Below are 25,103 nucleotides of genomic sequence, written 5' to 3'. Positions count from 1 at the left end.
AGAGTTGTAATTTAAAAACCTGCAACAATGATAAAAACATTTCAACTAAGTACCCAGAGTCCTAAAAACAAACACAATGACAGATTGGTCTAGATTCAACAATAGTGAATGGTTTCAAAACAGTACTATTATTGATAGATAATTTAGGTCCACCCCCTAGAAAAAAAACAATAGACAAATGATTCAGTGACAGTAGACATAAAATGACAATTTCATGAAAAAGCCATAGAATACATATTTTCCTTAGCAGCCAATTGAACCTTCTCTAAAATAAATCACATTACAGTCCATAAAGCAAATACTAAGAAATGTAAGAGAATAAAAACAGTTTCTTGCATTTTAAAATAACAAGTCAACAACAAAAGAACTGTGCAATACGAGGAGATTAGTGCTCTTAAATGATCATTGAGTTATACCATGCTTAAATAATGAGTCCCTGAGAAACTCATAAAGGAAATTTAAAAGTCCTAGAAGCAAATGAAAATACAAGTACAACTTGCCAAAACCTTTGAGATACAGCAAAATCCATTAGAAGTGGAAAGTGTATACCTATGAATAATGTCTGTATTTTTTTATTTATTTTTATTGAGCTGTACATTTTTCTCTGCTCCCCTGCCTGCCTCTCCCCTCCCCTTCAATCCTCTCCCAAGGTCCCCATGCTCCCAGTTTACTCAGAAGATCTTGTCTTTTTCTACTTCTTATGTAGAAGCCTATATTTTTATAAAAAGAAATTAAGAGAATTCTTGAATAAATAACCTAATGGTGTATCTTAAGGTTATAGAAAATCAAAATAAGCCTAACCCCAAGTGAAAGCATAAATAAATAATGAAGATCAGAAATGAAATTAAATGGTAATCAAAAAAATCCAAATTACCCAAAATAGAACATTTAAATTTAGAAATTAAGAGATGAAAAGGGTGATATTACACAGATCACCATTGAGAGCCTAAAGATCTTTAGAAAACACTTTTGAAACTTACATTTCAATAAATTGGAAAACCTAGGATAAGGCTAGAATTATAAACACTTATTATCTAGCAGAATTGAACTGAGTGTATTTTAAAAACATAAACAGATAAATGAAGGACGATATTGAAGCAATAATAGTTTCCAACCAGCAAAATCTAGGCCCGGTAGATTGACTGCTGAATTCTGTCAAACATAAAAGTCAACAGCAGTAATCCTAATGTCATTCCTGATGCTGTGACAGACAGTCTGACAGAGAGCAACTCAGGGAAGGAAGGAAGGGACTAGTATAGTTCACCGACACAGGTTATAGAGCATCATTGCAGGAAAGTCACAGAGGTGCAGCTTGAGGAATCTTGCAGAGACAGACAGATACCTTTGTCCTACACACCTGATTGCTGTCAGCCAGCTTCTTCTCTCTTATAATGCCTAGAACATGGTACCACTTGCAGTGGGCTTGGTATTCCTACATCGGTTAGCCATCAGGCAATACACCATGAAATTAATTACTCACAGGTCAAGCAGATCTAGAGAATTCCTTTTCTAAGACTCTTCACAGGTGATTCTAGGTTGGATCAAGATGACAGTTAAAACCAACCAGCATACTAATTAATCTATTCCCATAAAATAAAAAGGAAAGAGGCACTTGAGAATTGATGTTGTGAAGGCAAGTATTACTCTGATACCATAGCCTGATAAGGACAGGGAGAAAAATAGAGGCTAATTTCCTTGATACAGAAGTTCTTTTAATTGAAAAGTAAATTTTTTTTTCATACTCCCAACCACAGCCTCCTCCCCCTCCTTCAAGCCCTCCCACCTCCCTCTCAGAATCCACACCTCCTTTATTTCCCTTCAGAAAAGAGCAGGCCCCCAAATGATCTCAGCTGAACATGGCATAACAAGATGCAATAGGACTAGATATAAACTCTCATATCCAGGTTGGATAAGGCAACCCAGTAGTGTTGTCAGGGTTTCTGTCCTTCTTGGTTCCCACAATCATTATGTCCCAAAAAAAATCACACAGAAATCTACATTAGTTATAAACTAATTGGCCCATTAGCTCAGGCTTCTTATTAACTCTTATAACTTATATTAGCCCATTATTCTTGTCTATGTTAGCCACGTGGCTTGGTACCTTATTCAGCGAGGCAGTCACATCTTGCTTCTTCTGTGGATGGGTCACAATGACTGCAGACCAAGCTTTCCTCTTCTCAGAAGTCTCTGTTCTCATTGACCTGCCTCTATTTTCTGTCTGGTTGTTCAGCCTATACTTCCTGCCTGGCTACTGACCAATCAGCATTTATTTAAAATATAATTAACAGAATATAGATCATTGTCCCTTAACACAGTAGGATAAAGAAAAGGTCGTATGAGCACACAAAAGACTCAGAAATACCCCCATACTCATTGTTAGGAGTCCCATAAGAACACCAAGCTAAACAACCACAGCATGTATACAGAAGGCCTAGTGTAGACCCATGCAGGCTCCATAGTGCCAGTTTAGTCTCTGTGAGCTCTGCTTAGTTGATTCTGTGTGTGATGTTCTGGTGTTCCTAACCCTCTAACTCCTACAATCCTTCCTCCCCCTCTTCTGTGAGGTTCCCCAAGCTCTACCTAATGTTTGACTGTGAGTCTCTCCATCCACTCCCATCAGCAGCTAGAGAAATCTTCTCTGATAAAGATTGGGCTGGGCACCAGTCCCATGAGTATAGCAGAATACTATTAGGAATCATTTCATTGCTTTTTTGTCAGGTGTGTTCTGTTCTGTCCACAGAGTCTTAGATCTCTGAGCCATCCAGCTTCTAGATAGATCCTGGTCACCATGGGCTCAGCCTTGAACATATCAGCACAGGAAACAATTTTCTAAACAGATTCAGAAATTCTTGACAAAAATCCTTACAAAATGAATTCAACAACACATCAAAAGATCATATATCATGATCAAGTTGGTTTCATTCTGGAATGCAAGTATAATTAGCTGATTAGTTAATAATGCAATACACAGCACATAAGTTTAATCAAATACAAAAATCACAGAATCATTTCAGAAAATGCAGAAAAACTTTGACATAATTCAACATCCCTTTAAGTAGGAAAGTAAGAGTCATAATTCAACCTAATGACGGCTATGTATGGCAAGCCTCCACTGTGCATTTTAACATACGGGGGAAATAGAAAGTAGTTCCTCTAAAAGAGTAACTCAAGGATCAAATATCTTCTCTTGCCATTCTTACTTAATGTGGTGCTTGTAGTCTCGCCAGAATAAGACAAGAGTAGGGAATTTAAAGGCTACTGATAGGAAAATGTGTTGTTATCTCGTAACTGTCAACCCATCCTGTGCTTTAAAACACACCTAGGACTCTACCAAAAGTAGCATACTGCAAAGCTAAAATACAAAAATCATTATTTTTTCTGTACACAAGTAACAAACTCACTAAAAAGGAAATCATGAAACCAATTCTAATCTAATCTACAGGTGCATCACTAGAATACTTAGCAGGAATGTTAAAAATCCATACAAAATATGGTGCAGTGGTCATCTCAAGAATATCACTCACCACCACCACTGAAACAAAATGCAAGATGGCAGTGACTTTAAGAATTAACTTTATTGCAATTCTATAAGCTAATGAACCTTATTAAAAACTTGTTTTTAAAAAAGGAAATATTGGCTGAGCATGGTGGTGCATGCCTTTAATTCCAACACTGGGGAAGCAGGGATAGGCCTGGTCTACAAAGTGAGTTCCAGGACATCCAAGACTATTACACAGAAAAACCTTGATTCCAAAAGAAAAAACAAAACAAACACAAGGAAATATTTAATGAAGAAAGAAGCTGCTGTTAATGTTTGCTAAAAATGTATTATGGACATTTCATCTATCCACTTACTTTTTCTCATTCCTTGTATGGCATTCATGGTTATAGATGGCAGAGAGACAGTATGGACGGTGTTCCCAACAACTGTGGTTTATATAAGTATAGTAAATGCCTAAAAGAGCGACTCAGGGGTTGCCACTGATAAAACCCTGGGGTCTTTCTCAGTGCTGTGAGTGCCTTCTGAACATCTCTAGATGAATTTAAAGATGCAGAGTAACTATAGTCACCGAGGGTAAATGTCAAGACGTAGTCAAGAAAGAAAGAGCACACAAGAGTCTAGGAAGGACTAGTGTGAAGAAGGTGTGATAGGGTGAAAAGGGCCAAGGAAAAAAAAGCCCTACCCCTGACTTGACCCCAGGACCATGTCTTGAAATTGCACCAATCCCTGGGTTTACACCAGAGGCAAACTACAAAAATCCACCAATCCAAATCCACCCTAGAAAGCTCCACCACTCCCTCAAAAGCCTATACCCTGTTGAGTTTGCTGAGACAACCACTCTCTTGGATTCTTTCTTCCCAGTGAATCTCTTTAGTGAGGTTACTTGTGTAATGACATGACATTTTCCCTAGAGCCCCGCTGTAACAACTTCCACCAGCGCAGAGTGGAGGAGCAGAGTGGAGCCAAGCAGAACTGTACCACTCTCACTGGGGAAAATTTCCCTAGTGGAGCATAGCTGTAGCACTTTGACTTGAGCAGAGCTGTACCGCTTCTCCAGAGCAGAATGTAACAGCTTCACTGGGAAAACCCTCCCCTGCCAGAGCAGAACAGTTAGACTTGCACTGGGAAAACTTCTTGTAGCAGGGCTATAAGCTGTGATGTTTATGGCGACTTTGTGGTATTCCTTAGCTCTCAACTGCCAGGATGGAAATCTGAGCTGCAATGCTTACAATAGGAATGGAAGATAATTTGTTAAGGTCCTACTTAAAATGAGAAAGTGCCACATAGATCCAGAATTGGAACCTAATTAATCTTATTTTGATTAGATTATGAGATAGTAAGTTTGGTGTAAGCAAAAAGTAAAGGACCAGAGGATTATACAAAGACTACTTAAGTGTTAGAGGAATGACTTCAACTCACAACTAATTTTAATATGTTAGTGCTTTTTTTCCCCTCCTTTTTTATTGTCCCCAAACATTTGAGATTATACTGTCAGATCAATATCTGACCACTAATATAATGGAATATTCAGTGACGAAACACAATAAAGATAATTTTTTTCAAAAGTAGTTTATAAAGCATTATAAACAAGTAAAACTTAAAGCAGTCAATTACCACCCCACAAAAAAATTAAAAGACCCCAGGTATGGTGGCACATCTCTAATCCCAGCACTCTGGAGGCAGAGGCAGTGGATCTCTGTGAGTCTGAAGCCAGCCTGGTCTACAGAGTGAGTTTCAGGACAGACAGTGCTGTTATACAGAGAAACACTGTCTCAAAAAACAAAACCTGTTGGGGGGTGGGGGAGCTCAAGAGACAAGGGAGACTATCATAAGCATATGATAATTAAACATAATCTTCCTACTTTTCAAAAACGCCTTTGGGTTAAACTAATAAACAACCTTCATAGGTTAAAAATAAATGAACAGAAATTGGACTTATTACAACTTTAAATCAACTGTCTTAAATCAACCCAGAGTTGTATGAAACCATAGGCAAAAATTAAAGGAAAACAGGAGAATGGGCCCTTGCTAAATGTAGACCCCACTATAGGTGAGTACTTATACAAGGACAAACCGCAACCTCAGGATGGAAATGCACAGAACAGAGTCAAAGACTCCACTTGGGGTGTTCAGCAGAATGTTGCAACTGGCAGAAAATGAAGGAGCTTTGTAAGAGGACAAAAAGGAAAAAGAAGGTATATGGAGAGAGCTTTGACAATTTGTGGAACCCTATTAACTGCCTTACACTGTGTATCATCAGAGCACCAAGAAAAGAGAAGAGATCAGGGTAAGAAAACCTTAAAGACATTTAAAAGTATCTAAGATACATTAATGAATTCATCCAAAAGCCTCAACTCCAATCTGAATAAACTCAATATTCCACAATGAAAAATGCTGAAATAACATTATCTGATATCAAAGACAAAACAAAAATTATGAAAGCTGCCACAAGAAATGATGTGATTCCAAGGATCCCCAAAAAAGTACCATCTTATTTCTCACTAGAAACTATGCATAGAGACCAGAAAGCAAAGGCTAGCCCAATTAAAGGAATGGAGGGAAAAAAATCAAAACTTCCATATTCAGCCAGATATGATGGCATACACTTAATCAATTGGGAGGCTGAGGTAGGAGGACCCCAAGTTTGAAGTCAACCTATGATACGTAGCAAAAATGTATCTCAAAAAGTCCAGAACCCCACTGCCAAATGTTCTATATCCAGCAAAGAAAATATTCCAATAAAGAAAGGAAAATTAAGATATTTGAAAATAAATGAAAATGTTATGCTAGTATAATAATCTACCAAAAAATAAAGCTAAATAAAAATCAACTGAAAACAAAAGTTATTAGATAATAAGCAGATTTAATCTACATAGTGCATTCCAGAACAGTCAGGGCTATGTAGAGAGATCCTGTCTCAAAACAAAATAAAATACACACAAAAGCAACTATCAAAATGTTGTTGCATTTTGGAATATATCTGTTTGCTTTCCCTGAAGCGTTTTAGAAAACTGGTACTATAACAGTAAGTAAAGTCTATACTTGTGGTTGCACAGGACCTAAAACTATGATCTGTGAAAACAACACCATAAGGGAAAGTTTTGGTTTTGCTCTCCTTTAAGGCTTTTGTTTGTTTGCTTTCCTTTGCTTTGTTTTTGGTTCTTTGAAGCAGATTATCATGTAGCTCAGGCTGGCAATGACCTCTCTGTGTAGACAAGGATGACCCTGAACTTCCTACCTCCCTAGTGCTGCGATTGCAGGCATGACCTACCATGCCCAGTCATGATGGAAGATTTATAAAACTATGATAACTGAGTGTACATGCTATTGAAGGTAGTTTGAAATTAATTCAAACTAATTTTTTCACATAATTTTTAATGTTAATTGCAACCTGAGCCCTGAGTGATACCCACACTGCTCTTCCAGAGGACGCATCGATGCTTAGCACCCACAATGGACAGCTCACAGCTGCCTCTTTCTCTATCCACCTCCACATGAATCCCGCACTTTACTTCTCTGCAGTTACCTGTAAATGCACACACACAGTCTTTTTTTAAAACGAAAATCATGTTGGTTGCAATTTCCTGTTGGTGATCATTAAGAAAGTAACACACACACACACACATACACACACACACACACAAAAGAAATGAACCAAACTGTTCTACAACAACAAAACAGTAGAAAACGTGACAAAAATTGAAGAACTGAAGAACAAAAAGCATATGGCATAGAAATCAAATGAAAAAATGACAGATACAAGTCACTATCAATACTTTGCATATAAATGAATTGAATTCTCTAATCAAAAGGCATACATATTCAGAATTTAGAGTAGTTCAAGTATATTCTGTCTTTAAGATACTTATATTAGATACAGAGATACAAGTAGGTTAAAAATAAAATGGAATAAAGAATTCTATACAAATAAAAGCTGAGACTTAACTTCATTGAGTACACAAATATAAAGCAAAGTAGATCTTTTCTGAGGTTTTTTTGCTGTTGTTGGGTTTTTCGAGACAGGGTTTCATTGTAGCTTTGGAGCCTGGCCTGAAACTAGCTCTTGTAGACCAGGTTGGCCTCGAACTCACAGAGATCCACCTGCCTCTGCCTCCCGAGTGCTGATAAGGCATGCACTACCACTGCCCAGCTGCAAAATAGATCTTATGTCAAATTTTATGAGATATAAAAGCAAATTTTTATGTAGATAAATATGTCACATCATCAAGAATATATTAAAATTCAACAAAATGTAGAACTAAAGGGAAGATAGTTATATACTAATAGCTGAAGACTTTGGTGCGCCATACTTCTGTTTGCTTGTTTTGGGTTTTGTTTTGTTGTTTTTGTGTCAAGGTCTCACTTTGTAGCTCTGGCTGTCCTGGAACTCACTATGTAGACTAGGCTTGCCTCAATGAAACTCACAGAAATCTGCCTGTCTCTGCCTCTCAAGTGCTGAGTTTAAAGGTGTGCGCCATTATGTCCAGTATTAGTGCCCCATACTGGATGTTAGATAGAAAAGCTACCCAAAAAGGAAACAGAAAGCATGATTAACGCCTTAAACCAATTTGACCTAGCAAGTGTATGTAGCAAGTGTATGACGAGCACCCAACCTAACAATGGCAGAATAAGTCTCACATGCAATATTCCCCAGGATAACAGTTTAATCCATGAGTCTGGATACATTTAAAACACCAAAATTATATAAAATATTGTCTCTAACAGTAATAGAATGAAACTAGAAATTAACACTAAAAGAATGTTAAAAATTAATAAGTATATGGAAATTAAATGCATGCTTAAATAATTATAATTTCAAGGAAATAATCAAAATAGGAAATAGAAAATAGATGAATGAAAACAAAAGCAACATAACAAAAATTATAGCTTGCATTGAAAGAAATTCTCAAGGAGAAACTTATATTGTATATGTATACACCTTAAGAGAAGACTTTTCAAAGAATAATGGTGTTCCATGATATAAGGAGCTGGAGGGAGAGCACCTGCAAAGCTAGGGTGGGACAAGCAATAAGCCTTGCAGAAAAGAATGAGGTCAGATGTTCATCACATGTGAGGGGAGATTGTCTCCCTAACCCTGGCAGAAAGGCCAGAGATGAAGATTAGTGGGAGAGACTGGCTGTATGACTGAGTCCCTGAGTCAATCCTCAGTGTCAAAATGGGGAACAGAAAAGCTAGAGGGAAAATAAATAAAAGATCAATTTTTATAACAACTATAAGTAACCACATCACGGATGATCAAAGAAAATAACAAATTACTTATTTTCTATATACTATAATTCTTAAATCTAACTTAAAATTCATCTTGAGCACATTCACACCTATGAACCTAGTACTTGGGAGGTAAAAAAAGGTCAAGAATTTCAGACCATCTTCAACTCACAGCAGGTTGAAGACCATCCTTGGTTACATGAGTGTCCGAAAATAACCAAAGACAGAAGATCACTTTCTTCCTGTATGTCTTACTGTTTGGCACTGTTTCAAATGCTGTGCTGGCTTTAAGTAAGGCAGCTGTGTCCCTTGTGTCCTCAGATACTCAGAACGATGTGTATGGCTTTGGAGAGCACGGCATTGGGAAGTTTCTGGTCATGCTGGCTGCCATGGGTTTAGTTTTTCTCCTCTTGCTTTTGTGCCTGGAGACGGTTTCATGGAACCTGAAGAACTTGGTCTTTCGTAACATTATTTTTTATTTCTACAACAAATTCAGAAACATCAGGGAAGTAAGTAGCTAATTAGACTTTAAATATAGTTTAAATAAAGTGCAACATTCAGCCAGAAAATAGAAATGTACATTTTCTCATTCCTATTACTTGTTAAAGAAAATGTTATTTGATTACGCTAAAAGAGACCTATGACTTGTTTGAGGGGTAAATATCTTAGCTTGACTTAGTCCTCTAGGAAATAAGTCATTTTTTCCTGGACTAGCGACAACTGAAATTAATTGTCCTTATGCTAGTAAGAACATACTGTTCACTCTAAATATAGAAACTTTTTCATTCTTTGAGAATTTTATACACTGTGTTTTGATGATAATTCCTCCCCTTCCCCAGCTCCACTCAGATCCAGCCCCCACTCCATACACGCCCAGTTTTGTGCCCTCTTTTTATTTTTGAAGCCTACTGGGTCCAATGTGTGCTGCCCAAATACTCTTGGATGTGTAGTCTTCCACTGGAGTCTGGACAACCTACCAGGGCATCTCACCCTTAAAGAAAGTTAATTCTCTCTCTCTCTGAAGCTACCAACAACCAAACGCTCCTCAACTGGAGTTGGGATTTTGCTCCCACTCCACTCCTACTTCCCTCTGGGATTTTGTCTGGATTGAGCTTGCTCAGGCCCTGTGCATATTGTCACACCTGTGTGAGTTCATCTGTGCAGCTGCCCTGCTGTGTGCAGAAATCACTGTTTCTCTGGAGTCCTCCCTGCTCCTGGCTCTTACAGAATGCTCAGAACAATAGTTTCATAGTTTTGTCTTTGACTTTCCTTGACTGCCCTGCTCTTCTAAAATGGAGCCAACCAGAAGTCTGTTTGCATGTGAGAGTTCAGGAAGCGGGGAGAAAGGGTCTTAGAAACTGCTCGAGTATTTCCTCATATCTTAGATATTATACCCACACGTTAGCATTCTTAAATCTGTTGGTTTAAACCAGTTCTCTGTAGAGTGCCCATATGTGTACTCCTTGTCCTGAAAATATAGGCTGTAGAGTCTAACCAAGGAAGCAAAGAAGAGGAGGATGAAGGCATACAGGAAGAAAGAAGGAAAGTCCGCACACTGCTACTCAGGTCCCAGCATACCCCTCTGGTCCTCAATGAAGTTTCAAAGGTAATGCCACTTCCTGATCTTGCAGTTTTAGCTTTTTCCCTGCCTTGAACTGACCAGCAGCAGTACTGGTACACTGCAGCTCTGCAGAGGCCTGGACGGAAGAGGACTCTGGGAGAGTGTCGCTTTGTCAGCTTTCAGCGTCTGAGGGAATAGCTGGAGTTCATGACCAGTGTCTCAGTTCGTTTGTTTTTAACTTTCGCAGATTTATTTTAAGTGTCCTGTTGTTGAGGCTGTGAGAAATATCTCCCTTGTAGTCAGGAAGTCAGAGTGCTTTGGATTGCTTGGATTAAATGGAGCTGGAAAAACTACTACCTTTAAAATGCTGACCGGAATCGAGACTATCACCTCTGGAGTCGCGTTGATCGACGGCCGGAGTGTCACCAAAAATCAAAAAAAGGTATTTCTTTTCTTAGTCCATGACTTCATATCTTGATGGAGGAGACAGACAGGCAAATTATTAAGGAACAGGGGAGGGAAACTAAGAACCATGATCCATAAGTCCTCATTTCTTAGAATTAAAAGACTCCCTGGCCATGCTGAGTCTGAGGGCAGGAAAGTACCCTTTCCGGTGAAACAAAGACTGAGTGTCTACAAATAGATAGACCTGGAGGAGATCAGCTCTTGCAGCTAACCTGCCCTGACATCAATTTTGAAACACAACTAATTAGAAAAAAATGGTTGTGAGAATAGAAAGGACTGAAAGGACTCAGCACTGTGAGGATGCAAGTTTTAAAAAAAGAAAGGAAGATGGTGCCTGAGTTGAATTTCTGAGGGTGAAGACGATAAATATCTTAAGAGAGTATGTTTGGAGGGCATTTGGATCTTGAGCATCTCTGATATGTCTAAGTAGGAGCATGCAATTCACAGTATGAACCTGTGATAGGAAAGTGATATGAATTTGGGGTTTATCAAAGTATGGATGAAATTTAAACTGTGGAAGTAAATGAGATAGTCTGTAAGTAATGTGTACAATAGAAAGAATATGGACTCTGGTGAATTATCAACACTGAAATGCAGAATAAAGGAACTGGAGAAGAAATGAAAAGTTAGAGGGAAAATCTGGATAAAATTTTCTCTCTTGGGGGCTGGAGAGATGGCTCAGAGGTTAAGAGCATTGCCTGCTCTTCCAAAGGTCCTGAGTTCAATTCCCAGCAACCACATGGTGGCTCACAACCATCTGAAATGAGGCCTGGTGCCCTCTTCTGGACTGAAGAAAGAATACTGTATACATAATAAGCAAATAAATAAATATTTAAAAAAAATGTCTCTCTCAAGCAAGGTAAGAATTAAACTTTTGAGAAAGAGATTGACTGGTGTTCTTGGGTGTTTTCAACCCATTAAGTGTCCAGTGAAGTTCTCTGAGGCCTGGCACAGTGGTGTGACACATAGACAAGTCAGGCTGTGGGGATAAAAGCACACACAGGTCTGAAGAAAGCTGCATATGCAACCAAGGGAAAGTGAAGAACTACACCTGGGGTGTCAGTAGAGAACCAAGGCAAAGCTGTAACTCAGCAACTAGAGCATACTTACCTCCAGGCAGGACAGAGAGTCCAGAAATATATACCAACAAAACTGAACAAAGAAGGTATTCATTACTTAAGGACTGGGTGAAACCAATGTAAGTGGTGTACAGTTAGCAAGTCTCGTACCTTCTGTCCCTAACTTTGCTTACGGCCTTCCTGGGTAAAAGCAGTAACCACTGTCATTCTACAAACCCCCTTGACATACAGTCAGCTATAAAGGTTTGTCTTCATTTTATTGGGGATCTGGCTGTGTACCAAACACCATCTTCTCAGCCTTAGCAAACTGCTTCCCCTGGATATGAATACGTACATTGTCTGTTCCCCTGCACTTACCACAACACATTATTTGACCCATCTTTTCAATTTTGTTTTTGGTGTGGTCCATTTTAAAAAATGCTACTTGAGCAGTTTTTTTGTTTTCCTTCTTATGAGTAGAATTAAATAACTTTAGGAAATACTTAAAAGATACCTTTCCTATAAATAGTCTATTTGTGTCTTTTATACATTTCTTAATTGTTAATATTTTCCCTATCGCTTATGATTCTTCAAGTCAGAGACACTCAAAAACAAAAGTACACATTTGCCTGTTTTTCCTGGATCTGTTTCTACATATGCTCATTCCTTTAATCCAGCACCCCAGAGGTCCTGTGACTCTCTTTATTTTCCTACATATTTTCTAGACATACACATGATGATTAGTTTATATTGTTCTCTCTTCAAATTACATCCAACCTCAAGTTAATACTACATGGTAAAGTTTTTATTCCTGACATAATTACTTTATTTTTGTGTACATGTTCATATGAATGTACACGTGTGTGGATACAGATGCATGTTTGTGCTTGGAAAGGTCAGAGGTCAATGTCAAGTATCTTCCCCAGTCATTTCTCTACCTTAATTCTTGAGGCAGTGTCTTATTGAAGCTGGAGCTCACCACTTGGCTAGGTTTCCCGGCCAGAAGCCTTCAGGATCTACCTGGCCCCACTACTGCCATGCCCAGCTTTTTATGTGAGGACTTAGGCGTCTGAACTTCAGTCCTCAGGCTTGGGTAGAAAGCATGTTACCAACTATGCCACCTCCCCAACCCTCAAACATAAGTTTTAGTTCAGAATTTTCCATTTGTTTTTTTATCGTGGTTTTGTTTTCTATGATGTGTTCTTACTCATCTAAATGACAAACTTTTTCATTGTCCTCGTTTAAACATAGTTGTAAGAGTTTCTTCCAAATTTGTATCTGATTATTCCAGTATTATGGCTGTTTGAGTGCCAGTTTCTACTGTGCTCACTGAAGTGTGGGTAATTTGCATACATCTTTTGCCAACTAATTTTAGATTATATCCTGGATATTATTAATAATGCATTGGGAGAGTTTTAATTCTGTTATATTCCTTTAAGTATTTTAACAAGCATTTGAAATGGCTGAATTCACACTCTACATAAATTTTACTACATATTAGTTATGAAGTGATATGTTGGCTTAATTATTTTAGCATTAACTTGGCTAAATACACAAAAATATATACTCCTATATACTTTTTTATATGTATATTGAGAGGCAGCTTATAATTCCTATCTGTGAGAGAGTTGATCTGACAGAAGTTACTGGACCATTACTGTAAACAAAATACTTTTAATAAGGATATTAACAATGCTCACTCTCTCTTAAACACTCAAACAAAGGCCTTTTTGAGGCACATCATAGTAATATGATTTTATATTTATATTTATATATAATATACAGAAATATATAGAGATATGTATAATTCCAGCTAGTGGTGATATTGATACCTTATTTTACTTCATTGAATTCCATCTGTAAAGATGGTGAAGGCAAAAGAGCAAACCATTCTTAGTGGAAGTTGTAGAAGTATCAGATTTCTTAGTAGTGTGAGTTAAATAGCTTCACATCTTATACCTCATCCCTTTGAGATTTAGGCTCCGTAGAATAGCTGACAAGGATCATAATTACCCTCTTGATTCAGATTAGGTCAAGAATTGGTTACTGTCCTCAGTCCGAATCTGTGCTGAACCACATGACAGGCCGGGAACTGCTGATCATGTACTCCAGGCTGTGGGGAGTTCCAGAGCAAAACATTGAAGAGTATGTGGGAACCTTTCTTCATTCAGTGTACCTGGAACCCATTGCTGACCAGCTTATCCACACATACAGGTGAGACGTTGTGTTGTTGCTATAAGTGACCTATCCTTATACGTTTTCTGTTTAGAGTGAATGCCCACAAAGCCCATTTCTACCTCTCTGGCACATGGAGACAGTGACTGTGAAACAACCTGGCTCTCTGCCAAGGCTCAGACATCAGGAAAACAATATATCCCACTTGAATGGTGTTAGCCTTTTGCATGTTTCAGAGCAATCTTTGCATTTAAAAAAAAAGTCCCTGTATCTCCATGGAGATACACACACACACACACACACACACACACACACACACACACACGAATCGTCAGTTTGAATCATATCACAGAATTCTACATGTAAAAACAGTCCTATGAATTAATAACATATATTACTCTTTCTTCTTCACATTATGGAGTGGTGGAAACAAACGTAGGCTAAGTACTGCTATTGCCCTAATGGGAAAGTCTTCAGTTGTCTTACTGGATGAGCCATCTACTGGCATGGACCCAGTAGCTCAGCATCTGCTATGGGACACAGTTACATGGATCTGTAAGACTGGTAAAGCTGTCATCATAACTTCTCACAGGTAAGAGCCATTGGAAGCTTGGTTAGAAACTGGAAGTTGCTACAATTGGTGTGGGATGAAATAAATTTCAGTCAAGACTATGAGTCAGTTAAGCTTACCTAAGAATACATAGGAGCTACAGAGAAACAGCTGTGTGTGAACCTGCTAAATGAGAGCTTAGTTAACTGATGGAATCAAGAACTGAGAGAAAATACTAGTTAGGCAACTTAGTGAGGGCTTGGGTATGTACTGCTGTAAGTTTCCAAATGTCCCTGTCCCATATGATCTTAGTCATGACCACCTGTAATGCCAAGGTTTCCAGTTCTAAGTGTTCCAATCCTAGCTATTTCTATTTATTCCTGAAAGAGTCTCCTCAGAATATTTTCTTTTTCTTTTTAGAATGGAAGAATGTGAGGCACTCTGTACGAGGCTGGCCATCATGGTAAACGGGAGGTTTACATGTCTAGGCAGCCCCCAGCATGTCAGAAAGCGGTTTGGTCATGTGTACACTCTAACAGTAAAGATCAATATTGCTGAGAATGAAGATAAAGTAGCAGAGTTCAAAAAATTCATTGAAACAACTTTCCCAGGTAACATAGCTGTGATGGATTCATGACTATTATATTAAGTCATATTCAATGTCCTGCTACATGTTTTCAGTTATAGATTTCATTGAATTATTCATATTTATTGAACCCTTATACTAAGCTCATTTTAATAATTTCTATGAATTTATCCCTGTTGTTTACTAAGACATTTTCACTGAATAGCGGAGGTTCTCAATAGTTTCTTGAAAAAAATCAATAAGCTAAAGTTGCTAGTATGAATCAATATGTAGAATTAATTTAATTTTTTTATTTTTTCTTTTTATAGAAAATAGATTCTTTTCTCATACAATACATCCTGATTACAGTCTCCCCTCCCTCTACTCTTTCCAGTTCCTTCCCACCTCCCCTCCATCTGGATCCCCCTTTCTGTCTCTCATTAGAAAACATTAGGCTTCTAAGAAATAACAAACATAATAAAATAAAATACAAGGTAAAACAAAAACCATCACATGAAATTTGGACAAGGCAAACCAACAGAGGGAAAAGAACCCCAAGAGAAGGCAAAAGAATCAGAGACCCACTCTTTAACACACTCCAGAGTCCCATAAAAATACTGAATTGGGAACATAACATATATGCAGGCCCTGTACCTACTACCTTAGTTTCTGTGAGTTCATAAGAGCCCTGCTCAGTTGATTCAGAGACCCTTCTCCTGGTGTCCTTACTCCCCTCTGACTCTTACAGTCTTTCCACCTCCTCTTTTGCAGAGTCCCTAAACTCTGCAGGGAAGGATTTGATAGAGACTTCCCATTTTGGGCTGAGTGTTCCAAGGTCTGTCTCTCTCTCTGCATGTCTGCCTGTGGGTCTCTGTATTTGTTCTCATCTGCTGCAGGTGGAAGCTTCTTTGATCATGGCTGAGCAGGGCACTGATCCTTGACTGTAGCAAAATATCAGTATAAGTCATTTTATTGCTACTTTTTTAAGATCAGTAGTATTTGGTTTTGCCCTAAGTCTCTGAGCAACTACTGTCTAGTTCTTGGTCACTCAAGCAATGTCAGGTATGAGTTCTGTCTTAGTAGGATTTCTATTGCTGCAATAGAACACCATGACCAAAAAGCAAGTTGGGGAGGAAAGTGTTTATTTGACTTATACTTCTATAATGTTGTCCATTATTGAAGGAACTCAAGCCAGGAGCTCAGACGGGGCAGGATTCTAGAGGCAGAAGTCAATGCGGAGGCCTTGGAGGGGTGCTGCTTAGTGACTTGCTCCCCATTGCTTGCTCAGCCTGCTCTTATTGAACCCAGGCCCACCACTCCAGAATGGAACCACCCACAACAGACTGGGCCCTCCTCCAATCAATAACTAATTAAGAAAATGCCTTACAGCTGGATCTTGTGGAGGCATTTTCTCAATTACATTTCCCTCCTTTCAGATGACTCTAGTTTGTGTGTCAAGTTGATATCTCATGTAGTGAACCTTAAGTTACTCCATATACTCTGTGCCACCATTGCCCTAGGTGCACTGTAGATCAAAGGTTTTGTGGCTAGGTTGGTGTTTACATTTCTCTTTTGGTAGTCTGCAGAGTACCTTCCTGTACCCAAGACACTAGAACGTGGTGGTGAAGGTTCTATGTAGGCACCAGCCCAACCTCTCCGTGTTTAATGTGTTAAGTGAAGTTTGTCTTCAGCAATGAGGCCTGGCTGTCAGTTTGTAGAGAGCAACCTATTGTCTTGGCAACAGCCTGAGTTGTTTGAAGATTTTCTTGGGACCCTTTTGTCCAAGAACTCAAATGGATATAACCCAGTCCAGGTTCATTTGATTACAGAGATGACCACCTGGGACTTGGTCTCCCTCACTATTTGTGTACTTCATTAGAATCGCCTTCATATATTTTAGAAAGCTTCCTCTGGTTTCCATACCAACCCTCAAATGCCCTTCAATTCTAGCTATCTCTCCCTACATCCTCTTCTTCAACCCTATTTTCCCTCCCTCTCCCGACCTGAACCTCCCTTTCCACACCTCCCACAGCACCCAGTCTACCAATAAAATCTGTGTCCTTCTCCAAGGGAGATCCATGGCCTAGTCCCTTCCTCTGTGCCTAACCTCTCTGGGTCTATAGATTGTAGCTGGGTTATCATTTATTTAAAGGCTAATATCCACATATAAGCGAATACATGTCTTTACCTTTCTGGGTCTGGGTCACTTCATTCAGGACGATCTTTTCTAGTTTCATCAATTTGCCTGCAAATTTCATGATGTTATTTTTTAAACAGTTGAGTAATACTCCATCGTATAAATGGACCACATTTTCTTTCTGTTTTAGGGACATCTAAGTTGTTTCTAATTACTAGCTACTGTAAATAGAGCAACAGCACATGTTGTTGAGAAGTATCCTGGTAGTAGGGTGAGGGGTCCTTTGAATATATGACCAAGAGTGATGTCATTGGATCGCTAGGTAGATCAATTCCCATCTTTCTGAGGAACTACCATACTGATTTCCATATGGATTTCCATAGTGACTGTACATATTTGCACTCCCACCAGAAATGAATAAGTGTCTCCCTTATTCCACATACTCACCAGTATGAGCTGTCATTTGTCTTATTGATTGTAGCCATTCTAACAGGTGTAAGATGGAATGTCAAAGTAGTTTTCATTTGAATTTCCTTGATGGATAAGGATATTGAACGTTGCTTTAAAAATTTCTCAGCCATGTATTTCCTCTCTTAAGAATTCACTGTTTAAATATGTACCCCATTTTAATTGGGTTGTTTGTTTTCTTGCTATCTAGGTTTTCTTAATTCTTTATATACTTTGAATATTAGCCCTCTATAAGATGTGGAGTTGGTAAAAATATTTTTCTATGCTGTAGACTGCTGCTTTGTTCAGATGATTCTGTCCTTTGACTTACAGAAGTGTTTCAGTTTCATGAAAACCCATTTGTTAACTGTTAATTCTAGTGCCTGCCTGTGCTAATGGTGTTCTGTTCAGAAAGTCTTCTCTTGTGTCAGTGAGTCCAAGGGTATTCCCCACTTTCTCTTCTATCAGGTTCATTGTATCTAGTTTTATGTTAAGGTATTTGATCCACTTGGACTTGAGTTGTGCGAGAGCTGATAAGCATGGATCTATGTGCATTATTCTCTATGCAGACATCGAGTTTAACCAACACCATTTGTTGAAGATGCTGGGTTTTTCCAGTGTCTCTGGCTACTTTATCAAAAGTCAGGTTCCATAGATGTGTAGATTTATTTATGTTCGGGGTCTTCAATTCAATTCCATTGATCATGTCTGTTTTTATGCCAATACAGTGCTGTTTTTATTACTATAGTTTTGTAATAGAGCTTCAAATCAGTAATGGTGAGACCTCCAGAAGTTCTTTTATTGTTCAGGATTGTTTTAGCTATCCTACTTTTTTCCATATGAAGCTTAAAATTGTCTTTCAATTTTAAATTGAAAAATTGTATTGGAATTTTGAAGGGGGTTGAACTGAATCTGTAGATTGCTTTTGGTAGGGTGGCCATTTTTACTATATTAATCATAATGATCCATGAAAATGGGAGCTGTTTCCATCTTCTGATATCTTCTTCAATTTCTTTCTTCAAAGTCTTAAAGTTTGTATCATATAAGCCTTTCATTTGCTTGGTTAGTTACCTCAACTATAATATATAAATATAAAATATTATTTGAGGCTTTATATTATTATTATTATTTAAGGCTATTGTGAAAGGTGTCACTTCCCTGATTCCTTTCTCAGACCATTTTTTATTTGTATTAGGAGGGCTATTAATTTTTATGAGTTAATTTTGTATCCAGCTTCTTTGCTGAAAGTGATTCATCAGCTGTAGGAGTTCTCTGAATGGAATTTTTAAGGTTGCTTATGCATACTAGCATATCATCTCCAAATAAAGATGCTTTGACTTCTTTCTGTATAATTTGAATCCCCTGGTCTCCTTCAGTTTTCTGATTACTCTAGCTAAGACATCAAGTACTGTATTGAGTAGGTTTGGAAAGAGTGGACAACCTGGTCATGTTACTGATTTTAGTGGAATTGCTTTGAATTTCTCTCCATTTAAATTGGTGTTGGCTATAGACTTGCTGAAAACTGACTTTATTATGTTTAAGTATGCCTCTTGTATCCCTAGTTTCTCTAGGACTTTTATCATGAAGGAGTATTGGATTTTGTCAAAAGCCTTTTCTGCATCTAACGAAATGATCATGTGTCCTTTTCTTTAAGTTTATATAGTGAATTATATTTATTGATTTTCATATATTGAACCATCCCTGCATCTCTGGGATGAAGCCTACTTGATCATGGCAGATGATCTTTTTGGTGTATTCTTGAATGTAGTTTGCAAATATTTTATTTAGTATTTTTGCATCTAAGTTAATAAATGAAATTGGTCTATAATTCTCTTTGTTTGGTCTTTATATGGTTTCACTTTCAGAGTAACTGTGACCTCATAAAATGAATTGAAAAATGTTCCTTTTGTATCTATTTTGTGGAATAATTTGAGGAGTATTAGCATTAGCTCTTCTTGAAAATATGGTAGAATTCTGTATTAGAACCATATGCCATATGGCCCTGGGCTTTTCGGTTGGGAGACTTTTAATGACTGCTTTCTTTAAATCACTTATCTGATCTTTATTTAACTTTGGTAAGTGGTACCCACTATGAAATTTTCTTTTAGACTTTCCAATTTGGTGAAGTACAGGTTTTTAAAGTATATCCTTAAGATTCTCTGAATTTCCTTTATGTCTCTTGTTATGCCCCCCTTTAATTTCTGATTTTGTTAATTTGGATATTCTCTCTGTATCTTTTAGTTAGTTTGGATAAGGTTTTTTCTATCTTGTTGATTCTCTCAAAGAATCAACTCTTTGTTTCGTTGATTCCTTGTATTGTTCTCTTTGTTTCTATTTTATTGATTTAAGCCCTGGGTTTGATTTTTTTTTCTTGCCATCTACTCCTTTGGGGTGTGATTTCTTATTTATGATCTAAAGCTTTCTGGCATACTATTTAGTTGCTCCTATGAGTTCTTGCTAGATTTTTCTGTAGGTACTCACTGCTATAAACTTTCCTATTAGCACCACACAATGAACTGTATCCCATAAGTTTATGTTTGTTATGCTTTTATTTTCATTGAATTCTAGAAAGTCCTTAATTTCCAGTTTTCATTCAGTAAAAAGTTGTTCAGTTTCCATGAGTCTAAGTTTTCTGTTGTCTCTGTTGTTGCTGTCCAGCTTTAATCCTTGGTGCTCTGACAGGCTGCAGAGAGTTATTTCAGTTTGCTGTATCTGTTGTGATTTGTTTTCTGTGTAAGCGTATGGTCAGTTTTGTAGAAAGTTCCATGAGATGCAGAGGAGAAGATGTATTTGTTTGTGCTCGGGTGAGATGCTCTGTAAATATCCATTAGGTCCATTTTGTTTATAATGTCTGCTAGCTTCAGCATTTCTCTGTAGTTTTTGTCTGGATGACCTGTTGATTGGTGAGAGAGGGATATTGAAGTCTCCCACTAACCGTGTGAGGATCAGTATGTGATTTACAGTGTAGTAGTGTTCCTTTTGCAAATATGGATGCCCTTGTATTTGAGACATAGATGTTAAATCCGTTGATGACTATCCAGTGTCCTACCTATCTTTTGTGATTTTTGGTTTTTTCAACCAAAAAGATTTTTGTCTTTTTATTGGAGAATTGAGACCACTGATATTCAGGGATATCAATGACCAATGTTTGTTGATTCTTGTTATTTTGTTGTTATTTGTAGTGGTGATGGAGAAAGAAAAAGAGAGAAAGTTTCCTTCTGTTGATTTTACTGGTCTGAGATTATTTATTCCCTGTATTTTATGTGCTAGCTTCAGTTAGCACATCACCATCCACATGGTACACACCCTAATACCATCATTTGACCCAGGATTCTGTTTCTTTCTGGTTCCACTACTGTATTCTGATCACTAGGCAGAGATGTGACATGCCATTTAATATTTTTGGCTTGATTAACATCTTAGTCAATTTTCTATTGCTGTGAATAGATGCCTGACATTTAGTAGTTTAGAAGGGAACGAAGTTTGCTTTGCTCATAGTTCTGCATGCTGGAAAGTTAAAGATCCTGCATCCACCCAAGTCTGGAAAACGACCTTCCCTCTCTGTCATAATATGGCACAAGTAGTCACATGGGGAGACAGAACAAACCTGACTGATAACACTCATCTATTTCCCTCTTCTCATAAAGCCATTGATGTCATCCTAGGGGACACATCCCCATGAGCTCATCTAATGACCTCCCAAAGGCTGCACATCTATACGCCATTAAAATGGCAGCTAAACTTCAACATGAGTTCCAAGGGAAAACATTCAAACTATAGCAAAAGGTCTTCAACTTCAGTAGTTACTGTCATCGGTATGGTAAAAGGATCAATTTTGCAAGAATGCATATCAGTCCTTAAAGAGCATTTAAATATGTGAAGCAAAAATTGATAGGACTTAAAGAATGAATTCATTTCTATACCTGGAATCAAGACATAGAAGACTATTAAAAGTATATAAGGAAACCAGGTCTGGTGGTATAAACTTGTAACCAGCTATTCAGGAAGCTGTGGCAGGAGAATCACAAGTTCAAGGCCAGCTTGGGTGACCTGATTCTCAAAACAAAAAGGTAAAAACTGACTATGTAGTATGGCTTGATGGTGCAGTGCTTGTGTAATATGTGTGAAGCCCTGGGTTCGGTTCCGGTACCACAGTTGGACAAAGTTAATAAGGTAGATTATTTGAAATGCTATTCTTTTCCTAAGTTACCATGACTCTTAATTATTTATGAGCATTGAATTTTATAATTACATACTTTTTTCATCTTATTATGGACAGTTACATTGATTTTAAATGTTGGTCAACTTTTTATTCCTAGAATATATCTCACTTGCTTGTGATGTATTCTATTTTTAAGCATTTATAGATTCGAGTTGCTAATATTTGATTAATGTGTGCATCTGTGCTCCGAAGTGTATTGGTCTAATTTTCCTTTCCTGTTACTAGTACTGCTTAATTTGGGAATCAATGTTATCTCCTCTCATAAAATGAATTGTAAAATATGGCCTCTTCTTTTAGGTTCACTAAAATTATGTACAAGACCTTAAAAATATTATTTGTGGCCTGAGTGTAGTATTTGTGGCCTTTAATCCCAGCAGTCAGGATGCAGAGGCAGATGGATTTCTATGAGTGTGATGCCAGCCTGGGCTGCATAGTGAGTTTAAGGCTTATATAGAGAATGCTGGCTCCAAAAAGAAAATTTGTATATGTGATGTTTTGGTAAAGAATTTTTATGAAAAAGGATCAAATACAATTTTCAAAAAAGTAAAAACTTCACAGGTGAAAATTATGTTCACTGAAATTAAAACCAAATGACTATGGTGTGGCAAATGTTTATGGTATCCTAGTATTGAATCTTGAGATTTTACATGTACACACAAAATAGAGCTCATGAATAGAAAGACTGAAAACACACAGACAATGTTATAACAAAAATTGAGTGACAGCGTCTTTCAGGAAGTTCAAAATATAAGCAAGTAGACTGAAACCACTGCCATTAACAAGACTGCACACTCTCCATAGCCAGACTGGACATAGCCAGTGGTCACTTCAGTACTTCAGCAGGCTAGAAGCCGAAGGCTTTGGAGAGTGTGATTTTTACACTGTAAGAAATAACCAAAGTAGTCAGTACACATATAAGGTGTTATTGTCACTTAGGAAATACAAACTAAGCCTTGCAGTGAAATGCAAGTCCATCATTAAGACAGTTAACATGTAGGTGACTAACCACACCAAGAACTAGCACACGAATCTATGGCTGACAGGATAAAAAAAGACTTGAAATTTTTTGTGGTATCTAGCATTGTGCCCCAACAATACATTCTTAGAAATTAATTTCACAAAAATACCAGAATGTAGACAATGTTCAAATCAAATTATATGCATATAATGGTTCCAAACTGGATATATATTTATTGCTGTATAATAAATTACCAAAAAAAAAAAGAAGACAGTAGTCAAACAGTAGTAACCACCTATTATCTCATAATTTCCATGGCTTAGCTGAGTGTTTCTGGTCCAGTGTCTCTCATAGTGTGGAATCATTTGATGTCTCATTGGTCCTGGTGGATCTGCTCTGAAAGAGATTCATCCACATGGCTGTTGACAGTTTGCTGCTACATGGAAATCTTGTTGTCACAATGCGGGTGCTAGCTTCCCTCACATAAAATGACACTGGAAACACTGAGATGAAGAGCGTGTTGCCCTTTATGAACTAAGCTAACAGTCATACGCTGTTATTCTGCAGCTACCTGTTGATACAAGTCCACTGTGTGGTGGGCGCAGTCTGCAAGTCTAGATGCCCTGCTCTGTGCCCACAACCGCAGAAACAACTACACACTAGAAATTAGTAATATATGGCTACAGATTACAATGTATTTGAGTGAAAAATATAGATTAAAAAATATGTGGTGTATGTGTGCTATCATATGAAGCACAGAGAATTCAAAACAAAGCAGTTATATCTAGGAGTTCGTTCTTAAGCAATAATACAATAAAGAAGAGCTAAGAGATGCTTAACCATAGAAGCCAGGGAAAGTGACTGCCTTTAAGGAAAAGAAAATGAGTCACAACACAGATGCCATCGGGAGTGGTGAATGTCAGTTACCTTTAGCTTTACTGTGGGCCACCAAGCTATAAATGTCAGTCATTTTCTGCACTGTGATAAAATACTATAACTAAGGCAGCTTCTAGGAGAAAGATTATTTTCTGTGGTTCAGAGGGGTAAAATCTGTAATGAATGGGACGACATGGGAGCAAACAGCCAAAGCAGGAAGCTGAAAGATTACATCATCAACAGCAACCACAAAGTAAGGAAGGCAAAAGGGAAGGGTGGTGAGGCTGTGAACTCTCAAAACCTGTCTCAATGGCGTACTTCCTCAAAAAAAATAGATTCTTTATAATAATACTCTGATACCCTATTTATGTGTACTTAATATATTTCGCACTAAAAAACTTGAAAACTACTCATAATATTGTGTATGGATTCATTACAAAAGAATTGCTATTCTTATTGACATTTATTCTAGCTTGCCTTTAAAACATTTTAATCCCAGTTGATTCCACTGGTGGTGATTCCCAGGTATATAATAATAAACATGAATGTATCCTACTAACTCGAAGTGGCTGCAGTATTGGTACCAAACACTAGGATTCATATAAATCTCAGGTTTTGTAACTGATCGTGTGAGTTACCAGTTGTTCCAAATGTAATTAGCCAATGCTCTGCAATTTTTCAAGCTATCGATAATAATAATATATAGGTAATAATAATAATAATAATGTCATTATTTTACAAAGTAAATCTATTGAGATCATTACAGTTATTCCTTATAATGATTAAAATCTTGAAGATTGTATCTTTTGTGTTAACTGCACATACTCTCTCTTGCATTTGTGTGAAAAATTAAAATAGAAATTACCTAGGAGTTATTCAAAACTATCAAATAGTAGGATCCAAACCCAGGTGTGGTGATGCATACCTGTAATCCTGGAACTTGAGAGTTAGAGGCAGTTGGATTGCCATAAATTCAAGCTCGGCCTGAGCTAAATAGAAAGTTCCAGACCAGTTTGGACAATATAGCGTGTTTCATGCTAGCCAATACTATAAAACAATGTATTTTTTATTAAAAAGAAATATTATGATCCTCTCCATTACTAATTTGTCAAAAATCTTTCTCTTCTTAGGTAACATCAAAAACCAGGAGTTTCAAGGGATTATTGGCTACTATATTCCAAGCAAGGAAATCTGCTGGGGAAGGGTAAAGTTCATGGCAGTCTAACGTGTTAATAGAGGGCAAATAGAAAACACTGGGACTCTGTCTCTATCTCCATCCATCGCCAGATGAAGGTTCTATGCTGATAAGCAAAATATTCATCAGTATGGTTATGGGCCTAGGCCGTTTCAGGCACCCT

The 25,103-nt window shown here is 37.6% G+C and overlaps 1 protein-coding gene across 2 annotated transcripts in view; it reads left to right on the top strand.

The window, feature by feature from the left end:
* LOC125417186 (phospholipid-transporting ATPase ABCA3-like) overlaps positions 1-25,103 on the top strand; it is a 136,261-nt gene that overhangs the window by 109,126 nt on the left and 2,032 nt on the right. For both annotated transcript variants that reach the window (XM_048460507.2, XM_048460509.3), the window contains 7 exons: positions 9,053-9,240; positions 10,212-10,337; positions 10,540-10,734; positions 13,842-14,029; positions 14,412-14,582; positions 14,961-15,151; positions 24,876-24,949. In XM_048460507.2, coding sequence (XP_048316464.1) covers positions 9,053-9,240; positions 10,212-10,337; positions 10,540-10,734; positions 13,842-14,029; positions 14,412-14,582; positions 14,961-15,151; positions 24,876-24,949 — 1,133 coding nt within the window. The remainder of the gene's footprint in view (positions 1-9,052; positions 9,241-10,211; positions 10,338-10,539; positions 10,735-13,841; positions 14,030-14,411; positions 14,583-14,960; positions 15,152-24,875; positions 24,950-25,103) is intronic.

Source organism: Myodes glareolus, chromosome 7 (genome assembly GCF_982192425.1).
Source record: "Myodes glareolus chromosome 7, mMyoGla1.1, whole genome shotgun sequence".
Lineage (NCBI taxonomy): Eukaryota > Metazoa > Chordata > Mammalia > Rodentia > Cricetidae > Myodes > Myodes glareolus.
This window is presented reverse-complemented; position numbering and strand designations above follow the sequence as displayed.